General features: G+C 35.3%; 1 protein-coding gene across 8 annotated transcripts in view; it reads left to right on the top strand.

The window, feature by feature from the left end:
* The window catches only part of LOC129240221 (ecdysone-induced protein 74EF-like), a 175,096-nt gene that overhangs the window by 110,251 nt on the left and 45,523 nt on the right, over positions 1-19,322 (top strand). Inside the window, exon 1 of one of the 8 annotated variants that reach the window (XM_054875874.1) lies at positions 16,075-18,773. The exons of the other annotated variants lie outside the window; for them this stretch is intronic. Within the exon in view, the coding sequence (XP_054731849.1) occupies positions 17,642-18,773 (1,132 nt within the window). The 5' untranslated portion in view covers positions 16,075-17,641. Of the gene's footprint in view, positions 1-16,074; positions 18,774-19,322 lie in introns of those variants that run through there. 8 annotated transcript variants of the gene reach the window in all.

The following is a 19,322-nucleotide window of genomic DNA, read 5'->3' on the forward strand; positions in this document are numbered from 1 at the left end:
TTACAGTATCGGCACCATAAACGCCATGTACAATTTCAGTGGCCTGACTCGCATTTTTTTAGTATGAAATGTCATCTTGACAACGAGCATAAACTTTAAAATGTTTGATTGATACTTTACGAGATATCGATCACTATAGCCATTACCGAAAAGAATGGATTTCTTTTACATTTAAAACTTACTATATATTGTAGAACATACCTCTGGTTGTTTCGCCATTTCCCATAGTTCCAGTTCCTGTGGCATTTTGCCAGGACTTGTCCTTGATGTACTGCTCCAGTACAGTTCGCTGCTAATTTTTTTTAGTGATGCTGGGCTGTTGCTTTCACCGCAGCGCGTTGTCCTGCAAAAAGTTTATTAAAACTTCGTTTTCTTGATTACTGTACTTTCTGTAAGGAATCGTTCGGACACGCTTCCTTATAGCCTGCAAAAATAAAACGATGTTCTTAGATATGAATGTTAATGTAGTTTTTCCATGCCGCTTTCCATTTTATTCGCACACGCCAATCAGATGCCAGATCAGCACAAAATAAGAACATAAGACAAAGTAAAGTAATTTTGCCCAAAAGTTGTATCTGCAATTTATTTGAAAAAAAAACAAAGTTACCACATGGTACAATCTATTAAAGTCAACAGGTGGTAAAATTAACATATCAGATAACTTAGAACTGTGAGCACCCTATTAATATTATTTGATTCATACAGAGTTCAAAGTTTTATAGCGCTTGAGTCAGTTTTAATTTATTGCAAGTTAAAAAGAAATGTTATGATTTTTTAACACTTCTTAACACTTACTTCGAAGTTTAGAAAATTTTTGTTGAAAAAAATTTCAGGGGACGTTAGCTTCAAAATACAAAAATCGGATACAAATCAGAGCATTTTGTGCATAGCGGGCATGCGGTATTACATTATTGGAGATTTATTTTATAAAATAATAATAAATAAGAGGTAATATAATATTTTAACTACTTCTTGTGTTCGGCTGAGACAAAATCGAAAACCGTCGCGTTCATTCTACATATGTATGTATGTACTTATATGTATATGTATTCGAGAATAGAACTTTTTAGAGATGGCAAAATAACCCAGCATTGAAAGGCTACTGACAGTGGCTCAATAAGGAATTCAGACATACATAGCATGCAACTTCAAATTCAAATTTTTTTTAAGAAATGCAAGTTAAATATTTTTATTTTTATATTTTTCTATTCAAATAGGAGTTTAAAAATATTACAAATCCATTACCTTCTTGCTATAAAAAATTTATCATGCAGCATTCGCAAAATTGGTGTCAAAAAGGTAGTCGGATATCTGTCATTATTGCGATTGTTTGGCATTTTAAAACGAGAAATCCCACAATAAATTTGCTCTCGGTAGAACAGTGCAAAGAAAGACCCAAACGTAATAAATTTAGTCATGTTTTGTTGAATAAAAGTCTAACTTAAGAACATGGGTAGACGCTTGGGCAAAACTCGATTGAAGTCAGAAATTTAATTATTAGTAACCATGGAAAGGGTAAAACCGTTCAGGAAATCGCAGAAATAATGGATAGACCCCGTTTGACTGTATACTCGTACAATCTGATTAAACGTTTGAAAGAAACAAAATACGTGGAAAATAGGAAGAAATCGGGACGACCAAAACCGTTTTCGGATTCAGATGAACGGTGGATAGGCAGCAAATTGAGAAAAATCCAAATTTGAGCGCTCCTAAGCTCGCAACAGAAGTTGCCCAACACCTTAATATTAACTGCAACCTCGAAAGTATACGTATAGTGTTGCGAAAGAATAATTATAATAGAAGATTTGCATGAAAAAAGAGAATAAAATTCACAAAGCGTTATGGGGATAAGGATTTTGAATTCTGGAAGCACGTTTTATTTGCAAACAAGAAAGCAAGTTTAACATATTTAGGTCAGATGGACAATCGTATGTATGGATAAGACCTAATGAAGAGTTGCTGGAAAGAAACTTACGTCCGACACTTAAAAATGGGGGTGGGTCGGTAATGGTATGTGGTTGTATGTCCACTGCTGGTGTTAGAAATTTGTGCTTCATTAACGGCAGTATGGGCCACAAACAATACCTAACAATTATGAAAGAAAATTTGGTCCAAAGTGCTGAAAAGATGGGAATTAAGGACAATTCTAGTACTATCAAGACAACAATCCCAAGCATAAGGTACTTGATGTCTGTCTATGGCTTATGTACAACTGCCCTAAAGTACAGGGTGGGCCAAATAAGACCTACTAAATTTAAACACAAATAACTTTTGCAATAATCATTTATTTTGGTTAATTGTTTTTATACATTGAATATGTTTAATGGAAATTTTGGCTCTTTTTAACGCGTTTTCCATTGCACCACATAATGTTTCTGGTTGAAGGCTCAGTATTTCGTCTCGAATATTTTGCTTCAGCTGTCTAATAGTCTCTGGTTTATTAAGATACACTTTGTCTTTTAAATATCCCCATAAAAAGAAGAATCTGAATTTTTGGAAATCAGACGTTCGCCAAAAATTTCACGCAGCAGGTCCATAGTTTCCTAGCAGTATGCGCAGTTGCTTCATCTTGTTGAAACCACAAATTAGGATACTGCTCCGCCATTGGCCGCAAAAAGTCTTCAATCAATGTTCTGTAAGAAGCTCCTGAAATCGATTCCGGCGTTTCATCCTCATTTTCGAAGAAATATGGACCGATAACTCTAGTGGCCATACACCGCACCAAACAGTACATTTGGAAGGGTGCAACTGATGTTGGTATGTGGCCCTTGGATTTTCAGAGCCCCACAATCTACAGTTTTGTTTGTTGGCATAACCATTTAAATGGAAATGCCCTTCATCCGACATCAAAACATAATTTAAAAAATTAATTTGTGTGGCTAATTGTGTGTGGTCTTGTGGTAGCAGTGCACAATAAATTTCCAACAATTCAATTATAACCTACAAAAAGAGAAAAGTAATTATATCAAAAAATTAAAAAGTTATTTGTGCTTAACATTAGTAAGTCTTATTTGACCCACCCTGTACTTGAAACCCCTCCACAATCTCCAGACATCAATGTAGCTGAACATCTGTGGGCTTATTTGGAAAACCAACTGAAAAAGCAAGTTATTAGAAACAAGAAAGACCAAAAAGATGATATTAAAGAAGAGTTGGGGAAAATAGATCCTTTAACATGCAAGAAGCTGGTCGAATCCATGTCAACAAGTCTGAATGCTGTGAGCAAATATAAAGGCTTGCCGACTAAATATTCTTCTTCTTCTTAATTGGCGCGATAACCGCTTACGCGATTTTGGCCGAGATTAACAAAGCGCGCCAGTCGTTTCTTTCTCGTGCTACCCGGCGCCAATTGGACACACCAAGTGAAGCCAAATCCTTCTCCACCTGATCTTTCCAACGCAGAGGAGGCCTTCCTCTTCCTCTGCTACCACCAGCTGGTACCGCATCGAATACTTTCAAAGCCGGAGCGTTTGTATCCATTCGGACGACATGACCCAGCCAACGAAGCCGCTGGATCTTTATTCGCTGCGCTATGTCTATATCGTCGTAAAGCTCATACAGCTCATCGTTCCATCGTCTACGATATTCGCCATTGCCAACGTGCAAAGGTCCAAAAATCTTACGCAGAATCTTTCTCTCGAACACTCCAAGCGTCGCTTCATCGGATATTGTCATCGTCCAAGCTTCTGCGCCATACATTAGGACGGGCATGATGAGAGTCTTGTAGAGTGTTAGTTTTGTTCGTCGAGAGAGGACTGTACTGCTCAATTGCCTACTTAGTCCAAAGTAGCACTTGTTGGCAAGAGAGATTCTACGTTGGATTTCTAGGCTGACATTGTTATCGGTGTTAATGCTGGTTCCTAAATACACGAAGTCTTTTACAACCTCAAAATTATAACTGTCAACAGTGACGTGGGTGCCGACACGCGACTAAATATTAATTATATTGTTTTTTCTTAAATATCATTTACCTAACTCTACTTTATATAAATTGTCCCAGTTCCTTTTTGTCATGTATTTTGCTAAGTTTTTATGTTGGTATTTTCTATGTACGAATGAGTTGAAGTTTGTTATGTTCTTTTTTTAGTTTTGAATGATAGAAATAAGGTTGCGCCCATCAGAGAGTGCGGGACGTCACATTAGTTGAGTTGTGCAGTGTTGTCAATCATTTGCTTTTCGTAATGAATTTAGTGCTTTTTTATACCCAACATGCGAAAATTTTGATGTTTGGTGTTTGTTTATTTTTTTAATTTAAAGCTACGGAAACTGTAAGTTAAAGAAAAGTGAAAGTTAAACAGGAGTAGGTTAAATAGGTCAATCTGAGAAGATTTTAGTGCTAATTAAAATTTGTTGATTCTTATAAAATTTGATATTTTGAAAGTGCAAATTTAATTTTTTGCTCGTTTTAAGGTTATGCAAGAATATTAAATCTTCTCTCAACCCGTTATATATATATATATATATACATAATTGACATGTACACCCGTTTTGGGAGTTTGATCGAACTCCTTCTTCTATTTGTGGCGAGCGTAATTGTCTCTTTCGGTCCTCAATCTCAGTGGGACATAGGGCATCCAGAGGTGTTTTCATAGTAAAAATAAACAAACAGTGTAGCCCAGTTTTGGATATAAAAACGCACTAAAATGCCCATTTAAAGAAAATAAAATACCAAATTTTTATTGAATTACTTAAAGAACTTTGTATGCGTGACAAATTGTCTTTAAAATGTGCGTTTTTTTAATATATGTGCTATGGTTATGTACAGTTTAATTTATAAGTTTTTAATTAAGAGGAACTCTTTTGTTGAGAGAACTACTTTTTTCCTATATTTGAGGTTATGTAACAAAATGAGGTACTCTTTTTGTATAAATGCCGTTATGGTTTCTTCAGTATTTTACTGATAGTTCTTTAAGTAATTCAATAAAAATTTGGTATTTTATTTTCTTTAAATGGGCATTTTAGTGCGTTTTTATATCCAAAACTGGGCTACACTGCAGTAACGAGAGGCTAGAACAGGCTAGAAAAATGTCACGAAGAAAGAACTAAGACCCCGAGACTAAATAAAAAAAATGCTAAATCAAGTTACGAAAATATGATATAATCTGGCCATATCTATACTAATATTATAAAGAGGAAAACTTTGTTTGTTTGTAATGAATAGGCTCAAAAACTACAGAACCGATTTTAAAAATTCTTTCACCATTCGAAAGCTACATCATCCACAAGTAACATGGATTATATTTTATTTTGGAAATAGGGCTCGAGATATAGGTCAAAACGTGAACCCGGGTAACGTTCGGATGTGTATATACAATATGGGTATCAAATGGAAGCTGTTGGTGAATGCTTTAGTCCAGAGTATTTTTTATGCCGCTCCGTGACTAGGGTCTCGACATAGAGACCAAAACGTGGACCCTAGAATGTGTTTGTACAATATGGATATGAAATTGAAGCTGTTGGTGAATGCTTTAGTACAGAGTATTTTTCATGCCGCTCCGTGACTGGGGTCTCGAGATATAGGTCAAAACGTGGACCCGGGTAACCTTTGGTCGTGTATGTACAATATGGGTATCAAATGAAAGTGCTTTAATACGGGGTAATTTTCATACCTATTGATGACTAAGGTCTCGAAATATATGCCAAAACGTGGACCCACCGTGTCTTTGCACCGAATTAAACCAAACTTACGCACATTGTTAAGTAAGTATTGAAAATGGGTTTCGTAAAGTTTGGTTGTAATTCGGAGCACTGGCAACGGGTACAGCGTTCTTTTGAACCAGCCATAATGTCGCTTACTTTTTTAACGCTTGGGGCGGAACTGAACTGCCAAATTGACAGTGTGAGTTACAATGTGTCAATATTTCTTTCTGATTTGGATGCCATAAGGAAAAAACGTAAGTGCAACATGTAAAAATTGTTTGTGAATTTTTTTGGAGTGGATTTTGGAACAGTGAATAATTTCTTACGAAATTTGAGAATTTAATGTGAAATCCGAATGAAATTATGTGTTCGTTTTTTATATTAATATAAATGGATAATGGTTAAAAAAGCTCCAATGCTTAATAAAACATATAAATTGAAACGAAAAATTCATGGATGATCAGGAAAAAAGACGATTGTTTATTCATATGCGTTGATTTGAAATTTAAAAACAATCTTCTTTTTTCCTGATTTTCAATTTATATTTTATATTTACTCAAAAACAAATAGAAAAACAAAAAATATTGTTTATGCCAAAGCGCTTGAATAAAGAATAAAGAAATAAATAATATGAAAATCATATATTTTCTGTTCTAAACCATATCTATTCTATTTTAGTGTGCCCAGCGAAGGGGGCCGGGTTCGCTAGTATATACATATATATATATATATATGGCAGATATATATATATATATATGTATGGCAGATATATATATATATATACATATATGTATATATATAATTACCCAACTCTTAAAAAACGAATTCACGTGCAAAAATTAAGGAATTAAAACTTTTAATTACATACATAGACATGAACATTTTCAAAACACGATCGCCAATTTTAACATGTAATATGCATACATTCATAGTAATATTAAGGATGGAATATAATGGTGGTGATAAATTTAAATAAGTTTTTTTCTCCAATCAATACGAATTTGTACAAATACAGTGGGTGTAGGTTATACATATCATTATTGATTATTCAGTTCCATCTGGGGAATATAAATCTATTGTCAGCATTTTCCCGTTGATGTGCATGTATAACAGTAAATACGGTAAGCATTTTAAAGAATTTTTGGTTATGTCCTTGGTAATTATTTAATATATGATGAAAACTTTCCTCCATAAATGCTGAGTGCTGCATTTTTTTCCATTTTTTCGCTTTCTACTATTTCTTTGTTTATTTGAGCTTACAATCATATTTCAAAGGTCTCCTCATATAAACTGCTTTTAGACTTCCACATAAATAGTATGCATGGTTCAGTTGTATGCAGTGCAGACATATGTACATTTGCTTTAAACGCATATGGCTGTATCGAAAATAACTACAAATGAAAACATACTTATATATATGCATAATATGTATGTATGTAGTTCTGTTTGTAAATTTTCCAGTTTACTCACTCCGCAATAGTTTATTTTTTATTTCATTTAGTGCCGGATGGCGGTCAGCTAAATGCATTTGTTAGTGTATTCAGTGCCGCGATTGCCATGCTTAGACCAACTTACAGTGGCAATGTCATTGGTAAATGCATAAATAGTGAAGTAGAGTTTCATTGGCATTGTATTGTAAAGATGCAAATTCATCAGTAAAATTAACCTTTTTTGAATAGTGCAATAACATTGCTTGGAGCTTTTACACCTATGTACATATGTATGTAATTAAATATTTTAAGTGAGAACTTGCATATAGAATAGTACCCACACACGCAAGAATGTGTGAATATATTTGAATTTACTCATCATCATCATTGTTGGCTGGAAACCCTGGTCGGGTCTTCGCCTGCTATAGCGTATGTCTACAATTGTCTCGGTTTCGTGCCTGTGTGCTCCATGCCCGAAATCTCAATAAGCCTGTGGCTTCTTCTACACCGTCAATCCATCTAAGCTGCTGGCGGGCCCTTGTTCTCTGTCTGTGGCATTTACCGAAGAGTTTTCGTTGGTAAACATGCAAAAGCGAGATAAGTATATGAGACCATGCTTCGGCGTCTGGGAGCATAATTTTTAGATATTCCTAATCAGTTGGTGGGCAATTATTTAGATGGGCATATGAAATTCGTCAGAGATACGCGACGGCTCATTTTCTAGATTTTTCTCTGGTCATAAATGTGCTTTCACAATAATGTTTGGAACCTCAACATAACCTAACCTATACTTACTATCATACTGATTGATGTGGTTATTTTGGAAACGGCCATGTTGCTCATGCGATTTTGATATAATTAATACAAATTTTTTGTATATTCGGTCTAGTTGAATTTAAAAGGAAAATGTCCTTAAAATCATAATAGATTTTCATTTTTATACAATACGCATCCCCTCTTTTGTTGTGTTGTTTCAGACACAAGCTTTTCATATTTTATATTTTTTATAAATCTTTATTTCATTTTTATTTTATCGAACGGAGAGAACAACGCGTGTATTAGATCGTAATGTACAGGTCATTCACTGCTGGATGTCGTCTCGTTCATGACTCAACTAAATTGTGCTCAAATCTAAATACCAAAAATACGATTCAAAATCATTGTCGGCACAGTTGGTGTGGGGTACAAGAACGAGTATGATTACTACAGATTTGCAAGTACGTTCATATGTACACACATATGTATGTATGTATCCGAGCCAAGTTTACGCAGTGTAGTCAAAAAAATTGCTAACACGTTCAACCGGAAAGGAATAAGAGAGCGAGTAGGAGATGTCTGTTTACGGGCATCAGCGCAAACAAATCTACAACAATAATTGAACAATGTAACATACATATGTATATATGTATATCTAAACAGACTGTCGTACACATACATTTATTTGTATGCATAGATGTATACGAAAGCATTTCTAAAAGGTTTAGGTGCATATTTACTAAAGACGTGGAGTTTGTTACCCGAATTGCTGTGAGTTTGCTTTGCGCGAAGAACATGTAAATCTGCGAAAATTCAGAAGTGCAAGTATGTATGTACACATTTACAGACTATATTGCTTGTACTTTCTGGTTGTCTTTACGTTGATGAGTATTCTGACCCATCATGGACCATTCAACTTCTCCTCCACTTTTTGTATTCAGTTTTAACTATTGTAACTTCCTTCCTTACGAAATGTTCTGAAATCATTGCTATTGCTCTATTTGCCATACTATTTCTTAAGCCATCTGCATAAACTAGTGAGGTATATGTCCATCCTTATTCCAGACCTACTGTGGACATTTTCTTCTAATAGTCAAAGTAAAAAGGTATAAATAAGGCGACTTTGTTTCTTTTTTTCTATCATTTGGTATTTGGTATCCGGGATTTCAAGCCCGTGCACTTCCGAAGAGTAGTCACACCAACTCATACGGTGATCGTAACAGTTTTCTTGGAAAAAACTTTATATACATATTAGTTATGAAAATAATATTAAAAGATATAATTCTATTTTATTTAAACAATGAATTGGTAGTTAACTAGTGTGCTTATTAACTTATATTAGAATTAGTTTCACTTTTAATTTGGAAATTCCCTTCCTATCAGTGGTGTCTAAAACTACTGAAGCAATCGAATCAATCAACAATCTTTCTTAAAACAATAGGAGCACCACAAAAACAGTATATATGTATATATTTTTTGTATATTAAACGTAACCCATATTAATTACTTTTACATTTGCATGTTTCGTTGGAATTTGTTCATCCGATTACGATGTTGTTGTGAAGATGGTTTATAAATTGATTTGAATACACTATCCAGCGGTGGGCTCGAGGTGTAAAACATGTCGCGTTCAAGGTCCGATCTGGTTAAAATTCACTATGTGAATTGAGTCAATATGATCAATAATGACGTTTGGTTATAGCGCTATGAATGCAGGTAAAATTCTAAAATGTCCTATAGAATTTTTTAATTATATCCCGAATTCCCGATAAATCAGCCATGATTACGTAAAGAAATTAGATTCCCAATAGAGAAAAACTGACCCACAAAAATGTAGAAGCGAGTCAAGGGTAAATTGAAAAGAAAGAATGTTTTGGTTTACATCTCCAATCATTAAGTCTGTGATTTTTCGTCTATTTATTATTCCAAAGAATAAGAATAACATAACTATGAAAGTATTTAACATAACAAGAAATTCAGCGCAACAACCTAATTGCTCAATGAAATCGCGAGCATTCAAGCCGCTTCCTTGTCCTCTTCTGTTCTGTCGATCAAGTGAATGTATAACAACAAGTTAATGCTATTCTTCGTTTTCTAGATGCTTGGCCAGAAACTCTGCAACTATTTTTTAACTAATTAACTAAAATTAAATTTAAAGCTATTGCTGCTAGCGCGGCGGACATATGCCGGATATTATATCCAATAAATTAATGCCACTAAATTTTCTCTCAGATTATAATAAAGCAAATTATTCCAATTAGATTTTTGTTTTGTATTATAATTTTAAGTTCTTAAGATCTTAGAAAACACCCGATACATATATCCCGTCAATAAATTGAAAGTGTTCAAATTCAAATATAATTGACACGGAAATACAAATACTTCATGCATATCGCACTTGTTACGTTAAAGCGTAACAACTCAAAATCTGAGCATTTTCAGTAGAGACGAAAAACTGTTTCCGTAAATATTAATAATATATTACAAGGAAAAAAATATGTAATTGCACGAAAATATCATTAAAAACAATATAACGGTTGTTTCATTCTTATTTGTTTAGTAGTTGTGCTAAAATAACAAATTTTTGAGTTGTTACTCTTTTCCTGAAATTTTTTTATGCACTTAATGGTATATTTTAAACAAACCGTTTGGTTGTAAACAGGCACAATTCGAAATGTTACACTTTATGTGACACAAATTTGTTCAAACACTTGGAGACAACTAAAAATGTAACTCTATAGTTGAGACAAAAGAAGTCATTCTGAAAACAAAGAAAGAGTCATAACGGTTTTTTTAACCAAAGACTAGACAAACCACTGAACGATTTTTACAGTGGGTAGAGATGATCATTGTACATTGTTTTCTTGCAAAAAACTAAAATTTGGAAATTTTGAGTTGTTACGCTTTAACGTAACAAGTGCGATATATGTATGTATGTATGTTTGTATGTTTATCGAATCGGATATCTGAAACTTCTGGGGGTCATATGTATGTATGTATATACATATATGTACTAGTATGAATTTTATTTTCATTTTCAACTAACTTGCAAACACTGTGCTTTGCCAGAGCTACCCATTCTTTAACTGGGAAGTTTAGGGGTCGCTGATCGTTAATGGTTGCATCGGTCGGACGAATGTCTTTCGTATCTCACACTTCCTACACCCCTGTTTTCAGAACTTTAGACTCAACCGTTTTCTTATTTGCTCTTTTTTTTCTATAAAATAAGTCCACGGACAAAGGAAACAGAATTAGTCAAGTACCTCTTTCCTTACTTTGGCCAGAAAATACATATATACAAATGTATATATGTATTTATTGCCCGACTTTTCCTTGCACCAGTGAACAGAAAACCACCACAATCTAACCTCCAGTGTCATTAGAGCGCTCAATTCGGTATTGGCCCAAACATGTGCAAAATCTCTCAGTTCTATCAAGTTGCGAATGCGTATGCATACTCGTATATATTCGTTTTCACATGTATGTGTGCCCTATTGCAAGTGCCTCTGTAGAGGAGAACTAGTTCGAAAAAAGGTGCAGGAGCAGTGAACGGTTCGGGTTGGAACAGCGAACTAATCTCTACTCGCGCGCTAGCCACTCGTAAACGGAAAGTGAAAATTTTTACTGCGCTGCCAACGTTTCGGTAACGCTACCGGCGGCTTTGGGACGTCGTCGCAAAGTCATATTCACATACATACACATAAGTTTGTTGGTTAACCCAAACCTGCATCCGCAGTATATATGTAGTGCAAGTAAAGGTGGCTGCAGCAACAAACTCAACCACACAGAAGATGTGGGAGGGCACTGCAACAACACCAATAACATTAAGATATGCAGGCGAGAAATAATGGTTGTGTTGTGAAAAATGTTGAGCTCCCCAATACTATTGATATTTTTGTAAGTTGTAAGTATTGTAGCTCTACTGGTAATTCTGCTCATTCTGACCCTCCCCTGTTTAGTTTTGTAAGGCTTCGTCTGGCAGACTACGACAAAAAAAATTACAATGATAATAAGTACGGGAACTCCGCCACTAACTAGCGATAGCTTAGCAGTTTTTCGTTGAACAGTGCTTACATCCACACCAAAGAATCATTCACAATAAATTCGGATGTAACTACATAGTGTATCTACGAACAACTCTACATACATGTAATAATATTTCTTCTAGTGTAATATAGGGACATTGATGGCATAAACTACCACTTATGTATTTGAAGTCCTGAGTCACTCGCTTAACAGCTGGCACTGGTTATGGTAAGACACTTTCGATTTCGTCTCGGTTGACTGGGTAACTGACTGACTTGTAAACTTGATGAAAATAGAAAGCGCATCGCTATTACACTTTTTGCAAATAACTAATGAAAAGTGAATTAAAAATAATAATTGAAAAAGTAAGTTCATTTCATATGTTCATTAGTGGTGCAAAGCCTTACGGCCATGATTTGAAATAATATCTGTTTTTTCTATAATATTATTTATAATTGTGAGTTCCTGGCTTACTTATAATTTTTATGTAATTTTAATATTTGTCGAAAATATCCTACCATTTTTATAATGCGCTTTTGTACAAATACCTTGAATAAGTTATTAGAATTCTAGAAAAGTGGAACACTTTCATTTCAGGCCCTATACCATATTTTCTATACATTACATAGAGTTACATTAATTTGTTGGCAGAGTTTTTGAACTGAAATGTGCAGTTTGTCAAAAGCATCATTATGAAAAAATACTTTGCATAAATTTAAAAAATTGCGTAAACTCGTTATCATTCACCTTACTAATAAGCTCTTACCTTATAACGTCTCCACACCAAATTTAAGGGTTTTGTATTCTTATCCTCAAATACCCTACTAATTGGATCTACTTTTGTTGAAACTTGTACTAAGTTTCAATTTGGTTTGATTTTTGTTTTCAAAATTATGGCGCCCTAAAGAATTGCCGTCTATGGACGATGCAACTACCTTGGGCGCTTTTATGTACACAATCATAAAACTGTTTTCTTACTGTTCAGACATTAAATATAATATATTATATAAAGAACTCGAAAAAAATATGAATTTTCAGCCTCCTTCGAAATTATACACAATTTGTATAACAAAAAAATGTCTACTTCTAAAGAGGGATCAGATTGGAGGGGTTTTTAACAGATCATGCGTGACTTCTGTCAAACTAAGTACATAATTTTTATCAATTATCATTGACATTTCAACAACGGTTACAAATCGTACAATTGTATTACGAAAATGGAGGTTTTGTGAAAAATATTAATCGTGCGCTGCAGAGCAACCCGAAACCATTCAAGAACAGCATATGGGCTAGAGGAATCATCGGCCTATATTTCTCAAAGACAAGGCTGGCGCCAATGCAACAGTGCATGGCGAATGCTATCGCACTATGATAAACGACTTTTTGATGCTGAAATTTAACACGGCGTAAATAAGACGGCGCTGCTTGTCATATAGCCCGTGAAACAATGGATTTTAGCGTCGTCGTTTCGGTGAGAAATTTATCTCTCGTCGATTGAAGCATTAGAAGCCGACGTTTTTTCTAATAGCGGGCGCCCCTCGTCAGGCAATGCCAAACCTCCGAGAGTATTTCTGCCATGAAAAAGTTCCTAATAAAAATTATCTACCGTTCGGAATCCACCTAAAACTGTAGGTGCCTCCATTTGTGGAACACTATGAAGTCGTACGCCATAAGTAGAAGGATGAGCTCGGCCAAACACCCAAAAAGGGTGTAAGCGCCAATTCCAGGCCTACAGTGACTGGCATTATATCAGTAGCAGCATGACCAATTAAATTTGTATGCAAAGTAAATATAAGTAATTATTGTATAAAATAAGAATAGTTTAGACTTCAACTGTAATTTGTAATTGAACGCGAGTATGTTAATTGAATTTATTTATTTATTTACATGAAATATAGTTATTTGTATTAATACAAATATATAGCTGAAAAATAATTATGTAATTAGAACTTAAAAAACAAGGAGAAGCAAAGGCAATCAACCACTAGCTTCGCCTAAACGCACTGTGTGTACTATCTACAAAAACGCTAATGCATAAACTGACTGATTAATAAAGTGGCATGATTCTGATGCAAGGATATTGACGTTTTCTCGGACATCGTCATTTTAAAAAGTACCAGTAGCTAATACTGAAAATATGTAGAAAATTAATTAGTTGAACTGCAGTTACATATTTTCTAGTTTCAGATTGCTAGTGCAGAATCGGTAGGTTTAACTGCAGGGTATACATATAAGTATGAATGTACACATATACATATGTATGGAAAGTAAAAATTAAATTCATTGTATTTTCCACTTCAGATTTCCTTAGTGCAATGGTCGCTGTAATACCTGCCTTTGACTGGGAAGTCGGTGCAGTATTTCCGAATGCACAAACTAAGCTTCCGTCTTCACCTCAAGTGTGGGCGATTGTTGCAAGAACTGGTGAGTCTTTGCCTCTAAGTGCTCGCTCGCTTCTTCCGTCTCCCCTTTTGAGCTGCGCGCTCTGCTCTCACATACACATATATGTACCTAGAACGCAATCGGATGAAATTCAGCAGCAATAAAACCAACAATGCATAAATACTCCTTCGAGCATACATATACACATATACTTATGTATATAGATATTATATATGTATGTAAATATATTCCTAAACTTTGGTTTGTATATTCAAAAGCATTTAAGTAAAAATTGTATGTATACATATTCGAGTGTGCATACGTACATACAACCCAATTCGCGAAAAGTCGCTTCAGCGCAGTGGGTCTGGGTCGCTTTAGTGCCACTGCCGCTTCGTGCTTGCGATTTCTTTTTTGTTGTCGGTTTGTTTTTTTAATCGTAGTGGTTTATTGTTCTTTATTTTGTTGTGTGCGCCAGCTGTGCCGAGTTGCGTCGACAGCGAACGGTAACAGATATGGCATGCATTCAAATAAGTTTATAACATAAAACAACAATACAAATACAGCCAAAAGAGCGCTATTCAACACACAATTTGCACTTGTACTCGAATGTTTAGCGGATGTGTGGATCCCCGTCGCGCTCTTCATTGCTTCATTTCACGATTTCCTCTCACATTTATTTATGGATACATTTTCGTGTATACAAATCTCCCTTTGAATACACTATGTATAACTTTAAATATCCGCGCTCAGAGGAAAAATGTGCTTACTTGCTCAATCTAAACTAATTGACGATGCTCTCCATATCAGCTGGCAGCGGCAAACAATGGAACAATTCACAATTCAAAATTTGTAAATTTTTTTATAGATGTTATTATTAAAATAATACTGACTCCCACTGATAATATCAAAAAGGGCATGGAACTGAATGAAGATACCACGTTTTGGATAAGAACTTTAACTATCAAAGGCACACCTATGTATGGTATGTACACATATGTGTATTATTCAGCTAGCATTTTAATGTAACAATAGAAATTTAATCACATTAAGACAAATTTTCGAAAAACAGAAAAAAAATTGACGCTTGCGAAATACCACAATAGTTGATTTATTCATATTATATTAAGGCTAGAGCAAATTTATAATTTCTCAGATTAGAGTTTTATTTTGCCTAGCGTAAATCACTGTACTTTAGTTTGTTTACTCGTACTCTCCACTTTTTCGCCAATCAAAACATAACCAATTCAGAATCACTCTTACTCTCATCACGCTCTCGGTAAATATTTCAATCCATATTGTAAATAGGTGTATATGAAAATAGACTATGTTTGTGTGAATCTGTACTTTCTAGCCACTTTTACTCACTTGCACACAGTGTGTTCGTGTTTGTATACGATTTTACTTTGACAGTAGTGACTGTTTGCGGCTACTGAATGGGGTTTGAATCAACGTCATCATTGCTCTCACGATGCGTTCATCACTTGTTATGTTACGAAAATGCATGCTGGCACATGCGATTAGCGGAGTGTTGATACGAATATGGCTAAAGTCAGTCAGCAGACTGAGCTGCAAACACGAGTACGTTGTCTATGCTGTATAAGTATGTATATGTATGAACTTAAGTATATTTTTGTATATATAAATATATATATATACACTGTTCAAATCGGCAATGCTTCATCGTTGGCGTTGCCGTAGTAGTCAGCGGCGTCGCTGTCGTCGTTGTCGTTGTCGTCATCATCCCCATCATATGTGTGTTGTTGAAGTGAGTGGTCGTCTGAAATGCAAATAGGTATGTGTGCAATTATGTACATGTGTATGTACGAAGTGTTTCCTTTGCGCTGTTGTCGTTGCCATTGCTACTGTTTCTGTTGCTTTTTTCGTTGCCGTCGTCGGTGAATCGTAGCAGTTGCTTGGCTGCTTGGCTGCTTCTCGCTAGCTACAGCGTTTTGTTACTTCGACTGTAATCGACTTAGAGTTTAAACTACAATTTCAGTTTCGCTGATACCGTAAGAGATAACCGACGTTTGCGTTCGACATAATAATAATAGAAAAATTGCAATACGCGGATGGTACCTCCCAACTAACTTGCCAGCTAACAAACTGAACTAAACAATTTGCGATATGCAATTGCACTTGTATTAAAATTCAATAATTATAGATGTATTTGTGCATATGTGAAATGAAAATGAGATTGTTTTAAGTTCAAATAATCGTGACTGTTTGTTGGTGGTGAATTTGATGAATGCCCGGATGTACTGTTGCTGGTGCAATCAAAAAAACTAAGTAATAATTGGCTTGTCACACAGGTGTAGCTAAGTTTAAACTTTACGATGACACTTAGATTTTTGAATACTCGATAAAATTTCTAGACAATTCATTTTTGAGTATGAGTTTCGGATTCCCGTGACTGCGCTTATTTGCGCGTGCTTGTGTGTTTCAACTGTGTTCTAAAATTCAGCATTCTATTCCAAGGCGATCAGACAGCGCCAGCTGGACAATGCAGCAGCTACTATCAGGAGGAATACACCGAACGGAAAACTAAACTAATTCTCTTGCCTCGAGTGAAAAAGAAAAATTATACACAGAAAGTGTTATAAAAATGTTGTGAAGATTTCGCTTAAAAATCACGGTTTATATTTATTTTGCATTCAATAAGAAAATATTATTGGAGTTGCAATGCATTTTCATAAATAAACACATATATTTTTATAATCAAACGTCCTATCCAAATGTACAAAACAAACAAAATACCTCAAATATTGTAAATTGTCTACGACGCTCAGGTACAAAATTTTGAAGCAAACAACAACTGCAACAAGAGTTACAAAATTATACGATTGCAAAACAAACTTAAACATTAAATGATAAAATTCATATCCAAATAAGTGAAAAAATGTTAAAAACTTTATATCCTTAATAATAGTTGAAAACTTTGTAGCTTTAAGGAAAAGCAAATCAAGTTTTAATAACATGTTAATAAGGTAACTTTGGAAAAAATAGAAATTGTGGACACGTTCAGAATTCGAGATTTTAAACATAGATTTATATGTTGGACAACTTTGAAATTCTATTTTCATTAATTTCAAAACAAAATGAGTCAAATAAAATATCAAACCTAATTACCAATTGGTGCTTAAAACGTTTGGTAAATAAGAAAATATCGACAAATATAAAAAGCTTAGATAAATAAATTCAAAACGATCTCGTCTTGGAAAAGTACATCGCTCTTTCGGATTAGCAGCGGCCAGCAAAAACAATAGACGTTCAGTTTAATTGCTAAAAACCTAATTCAGCTGTAAACTTGGCATACAAATCTCCAGAACTCGGAAAAACGATCTAAGAGGACTAAAAAAGCAACGAAATTTACACCGAATTAGACGTAACTGAATAATAATTTCATAATGATTATGGTGCAACACCTGGTGACAGCCAATGCTGCGCATACGTTAGTCAGTCAGGCAGCTTTGTCCTCAGCGGGCTCCTCCTCGCCTATACCTTCGTCGCCACCGTCCACGCACAACGTGTCATCCTCAGTCTCCTCCCTGTCATCATCAGCTTCGTTGGCGTCGAATGCACTCTCTTCCCCTGCGCGTTCACCATCACCGGTGGCATTGTCACAGCAAAGTGTTTCGCCACTGGCATCCCCCACCATTATCAACACAAGCGGCAATACAAGCAGCAGCTCTAACGGTGATAAGTCGGTGAATTGTTCCATTACAGCTTCAAATCAGGGCAATGAAGACAAAGACTTAGAACGAGATGAGCATAATTGGTGTTCGCCCAGCAACAGTAGCGACGACAAGATATTAATTCGTGCCATAGATTCACAGAAGTCCACAACGCAAGGAACAGAAAGTTCTCTTCCAGAGCCCACCTCACCTGCCATTAACGACAACAACGACAGCAACGTTTCAACAGCGTCCAGTCCACAAACATCCCCTCTACTGGCTATAGCCGCATCCAAAACCGAAACCAATAGGCTATTGAATTGCCGCGAAGAGTTCACGGTACTTTACAATCATTTGCGGCAACATAAATATGTCACTACGAACACTGAACGCAAATCCTCAGCTTACGATCAAAGCCGCAACCTGAATACCACGACCACACATAAAGAACGTGAAACGGTAGGCGAGTTAGGTCAACAGGTGCGTCGCACGGTGATCACCAGCAAAAGTCAGAGTGGCGGAGAATCATTGCCGACTCGCAGCTGTGATACATCCGATCGAAGGAAAAGCATAGAACAGCAGAACGGCAATGTTGAGGGAATGAAAGAGGAGGACGAAGATGAAAATATTGCTATCCAGGAGGATGGTATAGCCTCAATGGAGAACTACAATAGCGAGGAGGAAGAGGAGGATACAGATAGTCCATTGGATCTATCGGTGAGTGCAACAACGCTCCGCAATCGTGATTGTACATACTCGGAGACTGAATCGGAAGATTCCGGCTCGGGTGTGACGGAAAGTGAGCATGCCCAACTCAAAGCGGAACAACGATCAGCGTATAAGAAAAATTTAATGAAGAGATACTGTAAGTGTAAAACTTAAAATTACATGAATTATTGAAATACTTCTATAAAACATAAAAGTATTACTCGTATTAATTTACTGTTCATAATGAGATGAGGAATATTCAATATTGGCAAATATTGCTTAGTACGGCTACCAAACAAACTTATATACGTAAGCAGTATGTTTATTACCACTGGTTGATTGTTACTTATGTTAAATATGGTAATTCTAAATACTTATGTATGTGTTGTAAAGGGGTTTATGAATTTCGATTTACATAGATAATTTTTTTCCAGCGGAAAGCTGCATTTCCTAATCATTTCACTGTGCTTACCCTACAGTACGTAAGTAAGTATGTATGTATGTATGTAGGTACAAATGTATTGCTATTAACATTTCGAAATTCTACCACTGCAATAGTAGTTTAACTTAAATTTTTTCTGAACTTCCAACATTGTATTCATCCAACACCGTGACTTCAAAATGAATGGGAAAATAAATAAATAAGTAAATCAAAAATTTTCCAGCTAAGCAGGAAAATATGACGAAACCACTGAATTTGCCAACC

This window comes from Anastrepha obliqua, chromosome 3, assembly GCF_027943255.1.
Source record: "Anastrepha obliqua isolate idAnaObli1 chromosome 3, idAnaObli1_1.0, whole genome shotgun sequence".
NCBI lineage: Eukaryota > Metazoa > Arthropoda > Insecta > Diptera > Tephritidae > Anastrepha > Anastrepha obliqua.